The following is an 18,222-nucleotide window of genomic DNA, read 5'->3' as shown; positions in this document are numbered from 1 at the left end:
CAAAATCTTGTCACAAAAAGGATGGAATACATTTCAAAGCACAACATAAAGTACCATAGACCAGAAACTGAAACACATTTGAACGATTTAGAAAATAACAAAGTGAAGCGCAAAGAAGCTTTTCTCTTCATAGGCTCCCCTACCAATTCAGGAGAATGGTCAGATTAACCAATCAGTTACTGAGCATTCACACTAGGTGGCAGTCTAAGACTGCTCTTAAGTGTTTTAATGTCTGTCCTGTTTTGACACTATCATCTTGATAACTTAGAGTCATAGAGATGTACAGCATGAAAACAGACCCTTCGGTCCAACCTGTCCATGCCGACCAGATATCCCAACCCAATCTAGTCCCACCTGCCAGCACCTGGCCCATATCCCTCCAAACCCTTCCTATTCATGTACCCATCCAAATGCCTCTTAAATGTTGTAATTGTACCAGCCTCAACCACATCCTCTGGCAGCTCATTCCATACATGTACCACCCTCTGCGTGAAAAAGTTGCCCCTAAGGTCTCTTTTGTATTTTTCACCTCTCGCCCCAAACCTATGCCCTCTAGTTCTGGAACTCCCCGATCCCAGGGAAAAGACTTTGTCTATTTATCCTATCCATGCCCCTCATAATTTTGTAAACCTCTATAATGTCACCCCTCAGCTTCCGACGCTCCAGGGAAAACAGACCCAGCCTATTCAGCCTCTCCCTATAGCTCAAATCCTCCAACCCTGGCAACATCCTTGTAAAGGAGAAAGTGAGGTCTGCAGATGCTGGAGATCAAAGTTGAAACTTTATTGCTGGAACAGCACAGCAGGTCAGGCAGCATCCAGGGAACAGGAGATTCGACGTTTCGGGCACAGGCCTGAAGAAGGGCCTGTGCCCGAAACGTCGAATCTCCTGTTCCCTGGATGCTGCCTGACCTGCTGTGTTGTTCCAGCAATAAAGTTTCAACCAACATCCTTGTAAATCTTTTCTGAACCCTTTCAAGTTCCACACATCTTTCCGATAGGAAGGAGACCAGAACTGCACGCAATATTCCAACAGTGGCCTAACCAATGTCCTGTACAGCCGCAACATGACCTCCCAACTCCTGTACTCAATACTCTGACCAATAAAGGAAAGCATACCAAATGCCTTCTTCACTATCCTATCTACCTGCGACTCCACTTTCAAGGAGCTATGAACCTGCACTCCAAGGTCTCTTTGTTCAGCAACACTCCCTAGGACCTTACCATTAAATGTATAAGTCCTGCTAAGATTTGCTTTCCCAAAATGCAGCACTTCGCATTTATCTGAATTAAACTCAATCTGCCACTTCTCAGCCTATTGGCCCATCTGGTCCAGATCCTGTTGTAATCTGAGGTAACCCTCTTCGCTGTCCACTACACCTCCAATTTTGGTGTCATCTGCAAACTTACTAACTGTACCTCTTATGCTCACATCCAAATCATTTATGTAAATGACAAAAAGTAGAGGACCCAGCACCGATCCTTGTGGCACTCCACTGGTCACAGGCCTCCAGTCTGAAAAACAACCCTCCACCATCACCCTCTGTCTTCTACCTTTGAGCCAGTTCTGTATCCAAATGGCTAGTTCTCCCTGTATTCCATGAGATCTAACCTTGCTAATCAGTCTCCCATGGGGAACCTTGTCGAACGTCTTACTGAAGTCCATATAGATCACATCTACTGCTCTGCCCTCATCAATCTTCTTTGTTACTTCTTCAAAAAACTCAATCAAGTTTGTGAGACATGATTTCCCACGCACAAAGCCATGTTAACTATCCCTAATCAGTCCTTGCCTTTCCAAATACATGTACATCCTGTCCCTCAGGATTCCCTCCAACAACTTGCCCACCACTGAGGTCAGGCTCACCTGTCTATAGTTCCCTGGCTTGTCTTTACCACCCTTCTTAAACAGTGGCACCACGTTTGCCAACCTCCAGTCTTCTGGCATCTCACCTGTGACTATCGATGATACAAATATCTCAGCAAGAGGCCCAGCAATCACCTCTCTAGTTTCCCACAGAGTTCTCGGGTACACCTGATCAGGTCCTGAACATTCAAGGCTATGGGACTGGTACAGGTAGTAGTGTATTTGGTGGACCAGACTTGATAGGTCACAAAGCCTTTTCTGTATTATATGATACTAACTACCATAGAGCTGGTGCAGTCAAGAAGGAGTCCATTGCTGCTTGTACTATTCTTTCTGGGAGGTAGAGGAACAGAAATAGGTCTCTGTTGCACTTCCTCCTCTGTAATCTAACATTTTGCAAGATGTCACCATCTATTTCCCTACAGTCTATATCTTCCTTATCCTTTTCCACAGTAAATACTGATGCAAAATATTCATTTAGTATCTCCCCCATTTTCTGTGGCTCCACACAAAGGTTGCCTTGCTGATCTGAGGGGTCATATTCTCTCCCTAGTTACCCTTTTGTCCTTAATATATTTGTAAAAACCCTTTGGATTCTCCTTAATTCTATTGGCCAACGCTATCTCATGTCCCTGTTTTGCCCTCCTAATTCCCTTTTAAGTACTTCCTTTATACTCTTCTAAGGATTCACTTGATCTATCCTGTCTATACCTAACATATGCTTCCTTCTTTTTCTTAATCAAGCCCTCAATTTCTTTAGTCATCCAGCATTCCCTATACCTACCAGCCGTCCCTTTCACCCTGACAGGAATATATTTTCTCTGGATTCTTGTTATCTCATTTCTGAAGACTTCCCATTTTCCAGCCATCCCTTTACCTGCAAACATCTGCCTCCAATCAGCTTTCGAAAGTTCTTGCCTAATACCATCAAAATTGACCTTTCTCCAATTTAGAACTTCAACTTTTAGATCTGGTCTATCCTTTTCCATCACTATTTTAAAACGAATAGAATTATGGTCGCTGGCCCCAAAGTGCTCCCCCATTGACACCTCAGTCACCTGCCCTGCCTTATTTCCCAAGAGTAGGTCAAGTTTTGCACCTTCTCTAGTAGGTACATCCACATACTGAATCAGAAAATTGTCTTGTACGCACTTAAGAAATTCCTCTCCATCTAAACCTTTAACACTATGGCAGTCCCAGTCGATGTTTGGAAAGTTCAAATCCCCTACCATAACTACCCTATTATTCTTACAGATAGCTGAGATCTCCTTACAAATTTGTTTCTCAATTTCCCTCTGACTATTGGGGGGGTCTATAATACAATCCCAATAAGGTTATCATCCCTTTCTTTTTTCTCAGTTCCACCCAAATAACTTCCCTGCATGTATTTCCGGGTATATCCTCCCTCAGCACAGCTGTAATGCTATCCCTTATCAAAAATGCCACTCCCCCTCCTCTCTTGCCTCCCTTTCTATCCTTCCTGTAGCATTTGTAACAGTCCTGCCCATCCCTGAGCCATGTTTCTGTAATTGCTATGATATCCCAGTCCCATGTTCCTAACCATGCCCTGAGTTCATCTGCCTTCCCTGTTAGGCCCCTTGCATTGAAATAAATGCAGCTTAATTTATTAGTCCTACCTTGTCCCTGCCTGCCCTGACTGTTTGACTCACTTCTGTTCTCAACTGTACCAGTCTCAGATTGAAACTCACTAGAGATCTTTCTCAGTCTGTACAGTTTTGGATTACTTGTTACTTTGGTTAGACCCTTGGCATGTGAATCTTATACATGTTATTCCAGTCATTTGGTTTGTCTCCAGCACCACCTTATTTTTATTTTTTTGTAATTACCTCTTTGCCTCAATTAATCAGATTATAGGAGATCCCTTCGCTAGTTATTCAGCAGATCATACTTTACTCACACCATCTGACACTCTTGATCACCTGCAGAGACTTATAAGAGAGGAACCTCGATTATCCAAACAACGTGGGTGGGGAGTATTTTGTTCGGATAATCGTACGTTTGGATAATCGAATGCCAGATAACACGGTTTAGATAAAGCATTGGGACCTTGCGACCTTGTTCAGATGATCCGAAATTCAGCTAATCGAATGCTGGATAATCGAGGTATTTGGCCTGTCGACACTCCACTCACACCATTTCTATGATCTTTGATCTCTCTGATTAAAAATTCTGTGCCTGAGTGCTTCTCACTCACCACCTGACGAAGGAGCAGCACTCCGAAAGCTTGTGATTTCAATTAAACCTATTGAACTATAACCTAGTGTCATCTGATTTCTGATCTATGTTACGATCAAAGATGAGAATATAGGAACAGGAGCTGATCATTCATACTGCCATTCAGATTGATCATCGCTGTTCTGTACCTCAACTCCATTTGGTTGTATAAACGTATGATACATAGTCAATTAAATTATGAGTATCTTCACCTGATGGAGGAACAGCACTGCAAAAGCTTGTGATTTGAAATAAATCTGTTGAAGTATAACCTAGCATCATGCAACTTCTGACTTTGTCCACTCCAGTCCAACCCTGGCATCTTTACATCATGAATGAAGTATGATGTAACACAATACAGGATGCCTGGAAAGGGTAATTAGAAATCAAGTCAAGATAGATGATCCACTGATGCATAAGCTTTATCATCTTTTTAATGATTGGAAGTCAAATTATACTGAATGTACCAACTGAATCCATAACTCTCTATGGTATTGTCATCAATGGAATAAAGCAGTTTAAGAATTTACATTTTCTTGTTTTTTTAAATTTAATTATCTGCTGTTGGACAGATTTAAGAAATATGTATGCAAAAACACATGACTACCTAGTTCAAATAATTAAGTACACCAAGTAACATGGTTATACACCCGAGTTATCCGAATCTGCAAATAGAACATAGAACAGTACAGGCCCTTCGGCCCTCAATGTTGAGTCAGCCTTCTATCCTACTCTAAGATCAGACCAACATACATATCTTTCATTGCACTAATTTCCATGTGTCTATTCAAGAGTCACTTAAATGTCCCTAATGTATCTGACTCTACTACCACTGCTGGCAGTGCATTCCATGAACCCACCACTCTCTGAGTAATGAACCTACCTCTGACATTTCCCCTAAACCTTCCTCCAATTACCTTAAAATTATGCCCCCTCATGATCGACATTTCTGCCATGGGAAAAAGTCTCTGGCTATCCACTCCAACCATGCCTCTCAACATCTTGTACACCTCTACCATGTAACCTCTCATCCTTCTTCGCTCCAGTGAGAAAACCCAGCTCCCTCAACTTTTCTTCATAAGACATGCCCTCCAGTCCAGGCAGCATCTTGGTAAATATTCTCTATCCTCTCTAAAGCTTCCACATCATTCCTCTAATGAGGCGACCAGAACAGAACTCAATATTCCAAGTGTGGTCTAACCAGGACTCTATAGAGCTGCAGCATAACCTCACAGCTCTTAAACTCAATCCCCCTGCTAATAAAAGATGTGAGGCAGTCCTGTAAAATACTTATGTGAGCCACTCTTGCCTCAGGCCCTTGTTTGCACCAGATGTGTTTTAGTCTCCATTAAATCAATTTAAAGATATCCGTTTTAAAGGAAATTAATTTCAATCAGTTCTAATCATTATGTTCAGGTTATTAGTCAACAATGGTTACCTGTCATATACACAGGAAATCATATTCATGAAAGAAGATTTTGTGGACACTACCTTTGATTTCTCATGTGCTACTCCTTCCAGCCACAGGCATGGCCCTTTGTACCTCTACACCATCCTATGTCCTTCTAACCATGACCCTGGCTTTATAAAGCCTCCATGCTCCCTGCTTACCACCTTTTTCCCCTTCCCCTGTCAAACCAACTCATCTAGTAGCAATAGGTAAATCTCAAGGGCTACAGTTATGTGCCTATTCATGACATTGCTATTTGGAAATAAAAACTATTATTTTTAAAAAAGTATACTGAAGTTCCTTCGACTAATCCTTGATGAAAACAGGATTGGCATAATGGGTTATACAGCACCTTCGGCCCATCCAGTCGATTCTGACCATAATCTCAAACTAAACCAGTCCAATCTGCCTGTGTTTGGCCCAAATCCTTCCTATTCATGTACCTATCTAAATGTCTTTTAAACATTGTAACTGTACCCACATCCATTATGTCCTCCGGAAGTTCATTCCATACATAAACCACTCTCTGTGTAAAAACTTTTGCCTCTCCCTCATGTCTTTTTAAAATCTTTTGCCTCTCATCTTAAAAATATCGCCCCTAATCTTGAAATCCCTCACCCTAGGGAAAAGACACCTGCTATTCACCTTATCTATGCCCCCCCCTGATTTTATAAACCCCTACAAGGTAACCCCTCAACCTCCTACACTCCAGTGAAAAAAGTCCCAGGCGAAAGTGGAGACTGCAGATGCTGCAGATTAGAGACAAGAGTGTAGTGCTTGAAAAGCACAGCAGGTCAGGCAGCATCCGAGGAGCAGGAAAATCAATGTTTTGGGCAAAAGCCCTTCCACCTATCCAGCCTATTTTTATAAAGTCAAACCATCTATTCCTGGCAACACCCTGGTGAATCACTTCTGAATCACTTCTATACTTTTTTAAAAATAATAGTTTTTATTTCCAAATAGCAATGTCATGAATAGGCACATAACTGTAGCCCTTGAGATTTACCAGCTTAATAATATCCTGCCTATAACAGGGCGACCAGAACTACACACAGTATTCCTGAAGAGGACCCACAAATGACCTGTACATGACGTCCCAACTCTTATACTCAAAGGTCTGAGCAATGAAGGCAAGCATGCTAAATGCCTTCTTAACCGCCCTGTCTATATGTGATGCAAATTTCAAGGAATTATATACCTGAAATTGTTGACAATTCTGACAGTTCTTTTGGCAGTTTTAGTTCTACAACATCTTGTCAATAATTTGTCAGCTTTGACAGTTCAAATGGGTTTACACACTTTTTAGCTAGACTTTGGTTCACTTATTACAACCCTGAGGTTATCTGATACAGCCATATGAGCAGGGCAGCTGACCCCCTACCAACCCAAATTGTCCTCATACTGCATCCACAGGGGTACCATACCACAACCAAAGAGATAGCTGTTTTCTGACTGGCCCAGAATAAATTCACTAAACAAACCTGGTCAGTTCTGCCACATCCAACTTTTGGACAGCAGAGAAACCAAAATGGGATCTAAATTGAGACAGTTGATCATTTGAAAGGGCACAGCAAGTTCTTCAGTACTATTGATGGAACATTGTCAGAGCTTATAGCCTTTGGCAGTATCCAGTGCCTCCAACTGTGTCTTCGTATCCTGTGGTGTAAATCAAATTGGCTAATTGCCATCTAAGGTGCTGGAGACCTCTGGAGGAAGACTAATGGAAAGTTAACATTTATTCCAAGCAGAATGGTGTTCAGCAGTAGTGAAGTCTTGCTTCGATTGTATAGGAGCTCTAAAATATTGTGAAAACAGCTTTGGAATGGAGTTAATGTAACCCCACCATTTAAAAAAAAGAGTTCAACAGAAATCAGGCTGGTTAGCCTAACATTGGTATTAGGTAAAATGCTAGAATACATTATAAAATATTTAATAGCAGAACACTTGGAAAACAGCGATAGGATCGGACAGTAAACTAGAGTTTACAAAAGGTAAGTCACACATGGCAAATCTACTGGAGATTTTCAGGCATGTAACTAGGGCAGTTGATAAGGGGGTGCCAGAGGATGTGGTTTACTTGGACTTTCAGAAAGCTTTCGATAGATCCCACAAAAGAGATTAGAATATAAAGCTGAAGCATGTGGAATTGGGATAGTGTACTGACAAGGATAGAGAAATGGCTGGCAGATAGGAAATAAAGAGAAGGAATAGGCAAGTCTTGTCAGGCCATAAGACCATTAGATATATAGGTCGTTCTGCTATAATGCGCGTGTCATCAGCACGATTTGGTTATAGCGCGATCGACAAATTATGGATATTGTTCGGATAATGCGAACCTTCAACTGAACAAATACAGTGATTTTCTATTAGTGATCTTCCACAGTGTGATTTTCTATAGCGTGAGGTTGCAGAGGAACGCACTATCGCATCACAGCAGAATTAACTGTAGGTACAGAATTAAGCCAATTGGCCCTTTGAGTCTGCTCCGCCATTTGATCATTGCTGATATATTTTTCAATCCCACTCTCTTGTTCTAGCAATGACCCTTACTAATTCCCTTACTAATTAAGAACCTATCTAACTCTGTTGTAAACACACTAAATGATGATTTAGCCTCTGCAGCAATGAGTTCCACAGATTAACCAGGCAGTGACTGATGGGGAAATGGAGTGATTAGCGCATGGATCCCAGCTATTCATAATATATATTAATGATTTAAAAATGGGAACTAAACATAATGTGTCCACATCTGCAGTCCGTAGCTGTCTGGGAGGGTAGCTGTGGGAAGGATGCAGACATTTTTCTGTGCGGCTTGACTAAGCTAGGTGAGTGTGCAAACATATAGTAGATGAAGTACAACGTGGAGAAATGTGAGGTTATCTACTTTGGTAGCAAAAACAGGAAGGCAAACTATTTTCTTTATGGCAGAAGAATGGTAAACGGGGGATGCAATGAGACCTGGGTGCTTTTGTCTACCAGTCACTGAAAGTAGAATGCCTACAGTTTGGAAGTAGGCCATTCAGCCCATCAAGTCCACACTGACCTTCCAAACAGCATTCCACCCAGACCTACCTCTCTACTCTGTCCGTGTAAAGCTGCATTTCCCATGGCTAATCCACTTAACTTGTACACCCCTGGGTACTGTGGGGTAATTTAGTGCAGCGAATCCACATAAGTTGCACATCTTTGGACTGTGGGAGGAAACCAGAGCAAATCAAAGCAGACAGTTGCCCAAAGGCAGAATCGAACCTGGGGCTCTGGAGCTGGGAGGAAGCAGCACTAACCACTGAGCCACCATAAGCATGCAGGTGCAGCAGGCAGTGAAGAAGATGAAAGGAATGTTGGCTTCACCGTGAGAAGATTTGAGTAGAGAAGCAGGGATGGTTTGCTACAATTCTACAGGGCCTTGGTAAGACCACAACTGGGATATTGTGTGTACCTTTTGTCGCTGAGGAAGGCATTAGTTAGTTCAGGCAGAGTAGCTGGTTTGCAACACAGAGTAATGTGTTATGTCTTTCCAATGAGAGACCAGCCTTATTGTCCTCTGAGGCTACGGCTTTTATTATCTGAGCAAGGATGTTCTGACTGTGGAGGGAGTGCAATGCAGCTTTTCCAGACAGATTCCTGGGATGGCAGGTCTGATGCATAAACAGAAGCTGGAGTGGTTAGGACTACATTAGAAGAATAAGTGAGGGGGAGGGCTCATAGAAACCTATAAAATTGTAGTTGGACTAGACAGGGTGAATGCAAGAAAGATGTTCCTGATGATCAGGGAGACCAAAACTAGGCATCACAGTCTAAGGATACAGGGTGGGTCATTTAGAAATGAGATGAGGAGAAATAGCTTCACCCAGAGAATGGTGAGCCTGTAGAATTCTCTGCCACAGAAAGTGGTTGAGGCCAAAACATTGAATGTTTTCAAGGAGTTAGATATAGCTCTTAAGGCCAAAGTGATCAAAAGCTGCGGGGAAAATGTGGGAACAGGGGACTGAGCTTGTTGATCAGCCATGATCATATTGACTGGCTGAGCAGGTACGAAGGGCTGAATGGTCTACTCCTGCTTCGATTTTCTTCAAGGGATCAACAGGATACATACGGATAAGATGCTCCCCCAAATGGAGGATCCAGAACCAGGAACACGATTTAAAAATAAGAGGAATGTAACTTCAATCAGATATGAGGAGAATTTTCTTTACTATGAGGAACCTTTGAAATACTCTCTTACAGAGGGCTGTGAAAACTCAACCTTTGTGTATGCTTTAGGTAGATATGACAGATTTCTAATTACTAACGACTTACAGGATTATGGGGTTGCATGGGTAAGAGCAATTGAGTTGAAGGAATAATCCTTGGCACTACTTTGTGGGCCGAAGGGCCTGTTCTGTGCTGTACTTTTCTATGTTCTATGTTGTTCAATTAGCCATGATTATGTTAAATAGTGAGGCAGACTCCATGACAGAATGGCCTACTCCTGTTCATAGAGTCATAGGGTCCTATCGCACAGAGACAGGCCCTTCAGCCCAAACTGGCCCTAGCCGACCCAAATGTCCAGCCACACCAGCCCCATTTGCTGCACTTGACCCATGTCCTTCTAAGGAGAAAGTGAGGACTGCAGATGCTGGAGATCAGAGCTGAAAATGTGTTGCTGGAAAAGCGCAGCAGGTTAGGCAGCATCCAAGGAGCAGGAGAATCGACGTTTCGGGCATAAGCCCTTCTTCAGGAATGAGGAAAGTGTGTTCAGCAGGCTAAGATAAAAGGTAGGGAGGAGGGACTTGGGGGAGGGGCGTTGGAAATGCGATAGGTGGAAGGAGGTCAAGGTGAGGGTGATAGGCCGGAGTGGGGGTGGGGGCGGAGAGGTCAGGAAGAAGATTGCAGGTTAGGAAGGCGGTGCTGAGTTCGAGGGATTTGACTGAGTCAAGGTGGGGGGGAGGGGAAATGAGGAAACTGGAGAAATCTGAGTTCATCCCTTGTGGTTGGAGGGTTCCTAGGCGGAAGATGAGGCACTCTTCCTCCAACGTGTTGCTATGGTCTGGCGATGGAGGAGTCCAAGGACCTGCATGTCCTTGGTGGAGTGGGAGGGGGAGTTGAAATGTTGAGCCACGGGGTGGTTGGGTTGGTTGGTCCGGGTGTCCCAGAGGTGTTCTCTGAAACGTTCCACAAGTAGGCGGCCTGTCTCCCCAATATAGAGGAGGCCACATCAGGTGCAGCGGATGCAGTAAATGATGTGTGTGGAGGTGCAGGTGAATTTGTGGCGGATATGGAAGGATCCCTTGGGGCCCACACCTCCACCCTTACTTCCCTCCAAGGCCTATCACCTTAAACTGATACCCTCTAGACCTCAATTCCCCAACTCTGGGAAAAAAACTGAGTGCATTCACCCTATCCATGCCTCTCATGATATTGTACACTTCTATAAGATCCTCCCTCAGTCTCCTCTACTCGAAAGCAAAATGTCCTAGCTTGTCCAACCTCTCCCTTTAAATCAGACCATTGCATCCTGGCAACATCCTTGTAAATTCCTTCTGCACTCTTTTCAGTTTAGTAACATCCTTCCTATAGCAAGGTGACGAAAACTGAACATAGTACTCCAAGTGCGGCCTCACCAACATCCTGTACAACACAACTTCCCAGTTTCTATTCTCAATGCCCAGACTCATGAAGGCCAGTGTGCCAAAAGACTTCTTCATTGCCCTGTCTCCCTGTGACTCCACCTTCAGAGAACAGTGCATCCGAATTCCAAGGTCCCTCTGTTCCACTACACTCCTTCAGGCCCTACCATTCACCAGCATCTACTGGGACAATGTTGTGTGGTGTGTGTTGCAGTATCTTGTCATGGTAGTGACAACACGGATACCACCATTACGCGTGGAGACACCTCCCACCATGTACGTGGCAGGACTCATGTGACTCAGCCAACATTGTCTATCTCATACGTTGCAGGCAAGGATGCCCAGAGGCATGGTACATTGGCGACACTGAGCAGAGGCTATGGCAACGGATGAATGGACATAGCACAACAATCAATAGACAGGAGTGTTCCCTCCCAGTCAGAGAACACTTCAGCAGTCTGGGACATGTAACCTCGGACCTTTGGGTCACCGTCCTCCAAGGCGGACTTCTGGACAGGCGACAACACAAAGTGGCCAAGTTCGGTACCCGTGGGGAGGGCCTCAACTGGGACCTTGGGTTCATGTTACATTACAGGTGATCCCACTGCATGACACATACACACACACTAGACAGACAGACACACACACACACACACACTCCTACACACAGACACCCCTACACACACACACTCCTACAGACCCATATGCTCACGCATATCCTCTCTCATACACAAGCTCTCTCTCAGACTCTCACACATACACTCCCACACTCACACCCACACACGCACCCTCTCACAGACTTATACCCCTTTACACTGACACACATACACACACTCTCTCATAGACACTCATAACAACTACCCTCCCTCCAAAACACACCCACATGCACGCACACACACATATAAGTCTGTGGGGTGAATTTGTACTTGCAGAATTACATTCTATTTTGTTCAAAAACTGTATGAATCCATGTAAGATTCTGTAAATCGGTTTTTTTAGATTAGAATCAGTCTGAACATTGTGGCACAGACAGTCTCACATCTTAAGAGCATTATCTGGGGTGACATGATACCAGTTATAGTCAAAGAGTCATAGAAATGTACAGCATGGAAACAGGCCTTCGGTCCAACCCGTCCATGCCGACCAGATATCCTAACCCAATCTAGTCCCACCTGCCAGCACCCGGCCCATATTCCTCCTAACCCTTCCTATTCATATACCCATCCAAATGCCTCTTAAATGTTGCAATTGTACCAGCCTCCATCATTTCCTCTGGCAGCTCAGTCCATACACGTACCACCCTCTGCATGTAACTCTTAAAAAGTTCTACAATTTACATACGGAAGAACTGAAACCAACGCGTTCATTCTAAAAGATGAGAGACTTAACAAACAATCTAGCTCTTTTTCAATATAAAATTTCAGTTACATCACACTGTAAACTTTTGCTATACATTCTGTGTCTTACAATTTATACTCCACAACCACCTGATGAAGGAGCAGCACTCTGAAAGCTAGTGCTTCCAAATAAACCTGTTGGATTATAACCAGGTGTTGTGTGATTTTTAACTTTGTACACTCCAGTCCAAAATCAACATCTCCAAATCATTGAAAATGGTGGCCTCAAGCGATCACAACCATTGCATACTTTGCACCAGTTGGCCCTCTAAGCACTCGGCTTAGATCACATGGGATCCAGGGGAGCTAGCCAATTGGTGGAGACTGGTGATGGTAGAGGGATGTTTTTCAGACTGGAGGCCTGTGACCAGGGGTGTTCCACAAGGATTGGTGCTAGGTCCACTGCTTTTTATCATTTATATAAATGATTTAGATCTGAATTTAGAAGGCATAGTTAGTAAGTTTGCAGATGACTCCAAAAGAGGTGGTATAGTGCACAATGAAGAAGATTGTCGCAGAGTACAACAAGACCTTGACCAGATAGACTAATGGGCTGAGCTGTGGCAGATAGTGTGTACGTGTGTGAGTGTGAGTGTAAAGGGATATAAGTCTGTGTGGTGAAACGGTTAAAAATTATGTCCCAATACATGTGTGAATCTAACCGGAATGGAGGTGTTGCTTAGTCCCGTGTGAATCTTATTACACACCTCCCCGTGTGAATCTTCTTATCTGTATGTAACCAGAATGGAATGTGTTTTTTAGCCTTGCTCTGCTGTTCACATGAATGTTTATATCTGGAAAAGAGTATATCAGCTGGAAAAGTCTCCAGTTCGGTGAGTCTGCTCCGGGGTTGCGTTTAACCGCCGAGCGTGGGTTGTTGGCAACCGCTCTACGAGAACTGACGGCTCCCAGTTCCGGTAACACGTAGAGTGAGTATAAACCAGACCCGTTGTAAGTACGAGACCTGGTTGTGGCGACGCTGCGGGGAATAAAACACTTATATTCTAGCAGACTCGCCTCTTGGCTGTTTGTTCTGTGTCAGACTACTTTCCTGCGAGCCTGGTCCTTGACCTTGAGAATTTTTTAAAACAGTCTGTGAGAGGGTGCATGTGTGCGTGTGAGTGTGGGAGTGTATGTGTGAGAGTTTTTTGTAACAAAATGCAATACTTTGTATTTATCCAAATTGAACTCCACCTGCCATTTTTCAGCCTATTGACCCATTTGATCAATATCCCTTTGTAATCTTAGAAAACCTTCTTCACTGGCTACTATACCACCAATTTTGGTGTCGTCTACAAACTTACTAACCATATCTTCTATATTCTCATCCAAATCATTTATATGATAAACTTAAGAGGACCCAGAATCGATTCCTGTGGAACACCGCTGGTCACAGGCCTCCACCACCACTCTCTGTCTCCTACCATTAAGCCAATTATGTATCCATTTGGTAAGCTCACCCTGAATCACATGTGAGCTAACTTTACTGCTTTGTCTACTATGTAAAGACTTTACCAAAGTCCAAGTAAAAACTTCTACTGCTGTGGTATCATCAATCTTTTTGGTGACTTACTCAAAAACTTAATCAAATTTGTGCGACACATTTGTCCTCTCATTAAACCTTGCTGACTGTCTACTTAATTTTTGCCTACCTAAATGTCTATAAATCCTATCTTGCACTTCACTTAATCTCATCTACAGCATTTGCTGCTCACAACGCAACTTCTTCTACATTGTGGAGATCACTTTGCAGGACACCTACATTCTGCTTACAAAAAAGGCCCTTAGCTTCCAGTTGCCTGCCATTTCAATCCACCACCCTGTTCCCTGACCAACATCTCTGTCTCAGACATGCTGCAGTGTTCCAGTGAAGCTCAGCGCAAACTGGAAGAACAGCACCTCATTTTCTGCTTGGGAACCCTGCAGCCCTCTGAACTTAATATTGTGTTCAACAACTTTAGGGCTTGAGCACCTTCTCCCATATCCATACCCAACCTCTAAACATCAGGCCTTGCTATCACTCAGACTGCTATCACAAACAACCCAATATCAGCCGTCGATGGTCCCCATTAGCAGCTATTGATTCACCCAGACTGACCTTTACCCACTCCTTTGTCTGTTCATCTGTTTTTCTTTCTCTTTGGGCTCTTTATTCACCTATCGTTTACTCCTAATCCCTCCCCCTACCTTATCTTCTGCATATAGGCATAGAAATGTACAGCATGGAAACAGACACTTCAGTCCAATTTGTCCATGCCGACCAGATATCCTAAATTAATTTAGTCCCATTTGTCAGCACTTGACCCATATCCCTTTTAAACACTTCCTATTCATATACACATCCAGATGTCTTTTAAATGCTGTAATTGTACCAGTCTCCAACATTTCCTCTGGCAGCTCATTCCATAAACCAAAATTTTCCTAGTCACCATCAGTTCTCAGGAAGGGTCACTCGACCCAAAACGTTAACTCTAATTTCTCTCCACAGATGTCCAACAGTTAACAGACAAAGAAAATGGGTAAAGGACAGCCTGGGAGAATCAATAGCTGCTGATCAGTGACTTCAGAAAGAAAGGAGGAGAACACAGCCCCATCCAAATAAATGGAGCAGAGGTTGAGAGGGTGGAAAGTGTCAAATTCCTTGGAGTGATGATAACCAACATGTCCTGGACTTCCCACACAGATGCAACAGTCAAGAAGGCACAAAACACCTCTTCTTCCTCAGGTGGCTCAGGAAATTCGTAATATTCATTAGGCCCCTCACGGACTTCTACAGATGCATCATTGAGAGCATACTGTCCGGCTGCGTAATGGCCTGGTATGGCAACTGCTCTGCCCAGAACCGAAACAAACTACAGAGGGTGGTTTGCACAGCCCATACCATCAAGGAAGCCAATCTTCCATCCAAGGAATCCTTTTACATGGCTCGCTGCACAGAAAGGCTGCTAACATCATCAAAGACCCCTTGCAGCCCGGGAATGATCTCCTACAACTTCTTCCATCAGGCAGCGGCGGGTTCAGGAACAGCTTCTTCCTAACTGATATTAGACTGATTAATGGACTCTCACGGCCAGTGCACACTCTGTGCAATGTAACCTCTGTACCTCAAAAAGTCTTTTTGACCTGTACATCTTTGCTTACTATGGTGTGCCTGTACTGCTCGTAAACAAAGCTTTTCACTGTACTTCGGTACAAGAGACAATTAATCAAAATGCTGGCTCGGTTTTTCCAGCATTTTTTGTGTTTTGTTTTCAATCACTGAGCCATCATAGCACTCCTCATTCTGATCAGGCACAATAACGGATTATCGTTGGGTGGGAAGGCCTGGGCTTGTGGGCGGGGTCTGGTTGATAGGGGGCGTGGTCCAGGGCGCGGCCGCGAGCTGGGGGCACAGCCCGACAAGGGAGAGGCGGTCTGGGGGCGGGGCCGGTGACACATGGGCGGGGCCGGGGTCTTGGGTAAGGCCAAGGGATGGGAGGTGTGTCTGGGTGCGTGGATCGGTGCGGGGCTGCGTACAGGGGGCGTGGCCCAGGGGGTTAGGGGCGGGAGCAGGTCGGGGCTGCGTATGCGGGCGTGGTCACGGCTTGTCGACTTTTGCCGAGATATAGGGGCGGGGCGGGGTTTCGGGGGCACGGCCACGGCGGATGAGGGTGTGGTTGCTATCCTCCGTTGCCTCACTGCCGTAGATCGGGCCAGAGCGCACATTTTACGGCTGTCGTTTTGCGGCACTGTTGGACACCAGTTAAGATGGTGTCGCAGTTTAGTGGGGTGCTGCAGCTGACGGATCTTGATGATTTTATAACCCCGTCTCAGGTAGGGCAGTCACTGGGCTGCGCTTAGACCTCGGTGATGATATTATTTCAATTGGTTTCCAGAAAAGTTGAGTCACACAGCCGGAGAAATTTAAAACAGTAAAGGGAGGGATTGAGGGTCCATCCTGAATGGCCAGGTTAATTGATGGTGTTACTGGAGCTGTGGTTGTTTTGTTGCTATAACACAAGCATTTCCCCAACATTTATAATCTGAGTTTCTCCTTCTCTGGGTTAAGGTCATACTGACTGGAGATGATCAGAGTGTGTGTGGGTCAATGAAGTGAGGGTAGACTCAGTAAGAGTCACACCATCCACAGAAACAACAAACTTCATTTTCTGAGAGAGTTCACTGTCAAACGTCAGAGCTACCTGAAACCGAATTGTAGTCAGAGAGGAAGATGTAAAAGAATGTGCTTGAGTGATATTTATCATGTACATGTTTCTGTTAAAAGTAATAATAAATATATTAAATTATAAGGAAAAGGCCTTCAAAATCTGCTCTGCCACTCAACACCATCTTGGCTGATGTGCTCCCAACTCATTCTTGTCAGCTCCTTTTATAACCCTCAATTCTCCAGCATTTCAAAAATCTGTGACCTTTTAAATGGTTTAAGTGATCTGCCCTCTACAACTCTTTGGGGTAGAGAATTTTAGACTCCCACTAACCTCAGAAAGTTGAAATTCCTTTGAAACTCTGTTTTAATTCACTGCCCCCTCATTCTGTAACTAGGTTCCCTAATTTGAGATTCACCCACTGGTGAAAACATCTACACCCTGTCAAGCCCCCTTAGAGTCTTGTAGTGAAGATCATCCTCATTCTTGTCAATCTAATAAATAAAGCCTAATCTGCTTACCTGTTTTTTAAGTCACCCCCTTCATCCCAGAAATCAGCACAGTGAATCTCTTGTGAACATCTTGCAATCCCAATATGTCTTTTTTTTTTAAATATCAGGGCAAAAATACTACATGATACTTCAGGTTCTGCCTCACCAACACTTTGTACATTTGTAACAAAGTTTCCCAACTTCCCTACAATCTTAGAAGTGATAACAACTGCATATGATTTGAGTTGACCCTTCTTCCTGATTTGTGTATTTCTCCAGTTTGGTACCAAAAACAGATTTTGGTATTTACTTCAGTTTCCATTCCAAGAAGTGTATGCTTCTTTATTACACTGATTTATGTTTATAAAGGTGTATTCTCTTTTAATCTTTACCACTGTGTAAAATGTGATATGTTACAGCAAGTGTAGTAGACTCTTTACTAATTTTCAGAGGTAGAGGTAGAAAGTTGCCTTTAACAAGTTCAGTTCTCTAAAAGATACAATTAAAAGAAATACTGAGATCCTTACTTCAGCAACATGACATTGTGACATCCTTTCAGAAATGTCTACTTTCAATCATTGAATCCTCTTAATGCAGACACACTGTGACATTTCTCAATTTAGAGATCCTATAAAATGCAAAGGGAATACTGTAGGTTTCCACTTAGCTTAAAGAATTATTGCAAAAGTCCAGAAATGCATACCACAAAATTTTGGGTATTAACTTTAGCCTGTTAAGAATGGCATAGACACAGGAAATCAACTCTGTCTGTTGTTTTGCATGAGACACAGATTTGTCAAAGTTTAGAGGGTGGTATCAAATTTTCCACGAAATCAAAATCTGTGGAAAGATTGAGCAAATTTTGTCATAGTATAAATCTAAGGGAGTTCTTTATGTTTGAATTTCTTCAGTCTTTTATACTGAACATTGCTATTTTGCAGCTGTTTCAGTGAAACTTCTAAACAGGACTTTTCAAACCAGAAATGTATCATTTGCCCGTCTTGACAAGCAAGTAAATTCCTAGTTCCG

The 18,222-nt window shown here is 43.5% G+C and overlaps 1 protein-coding gene across 2 annotated transcripts in view; it reads left to right on the top strand.

Annotated features, from left to right (window-relative positions):
* Positions 1-16,226: 16,226 nt before the first annotated feature.
* The window catches only part of ciao3 (cytosolic iron-sulfur assembly component 3), a 28,730-nt gene continuing 26,734 nt past the window's right edge, over positions 16,227-18,222 (top strand). Inside the window, exon 1 of one of the 2 annotated variants that reach the window (XM_043711306.2) lies at positions 16,227-16,370. In XM_043711306.2, the coding sequence (XP_043567241.1) occupies positions 16,305-16,370 (66 nt within the window). In that variant the 5' untranslated portion in view covers positions 16,227-16,304. The remainder of the gene's footprint in view (positions 16,371-18,222) is intronic. The other variant, XM_043711307.2, reaches the window with a different exon arrangement.

The sequence above is a fragment of the Chiloscyllium plagiosum genome, unplaced genomic scaffold, assembly GCF_037043375.1.
Source record: "Chiloscyllium plagiosum isolate Xiang-an unplaced genomic scaffold, Cpla_swu_hap1 HiC_scaffold_20, whole genome shotgun sequence".
Lineage (NCBI taxonomy): Eukaryota > Metazoa > Chordata > Chondrichthyes > Orectolobiformes > Hemiscylliidae > Chiloscyllium > Chiloscyllium plagiosum.
The sequence above is the reverse complement of the archived record's forward strand: the minus strand, read 5'-3'. Positions and strand labels throughout refer to the sequence as shown.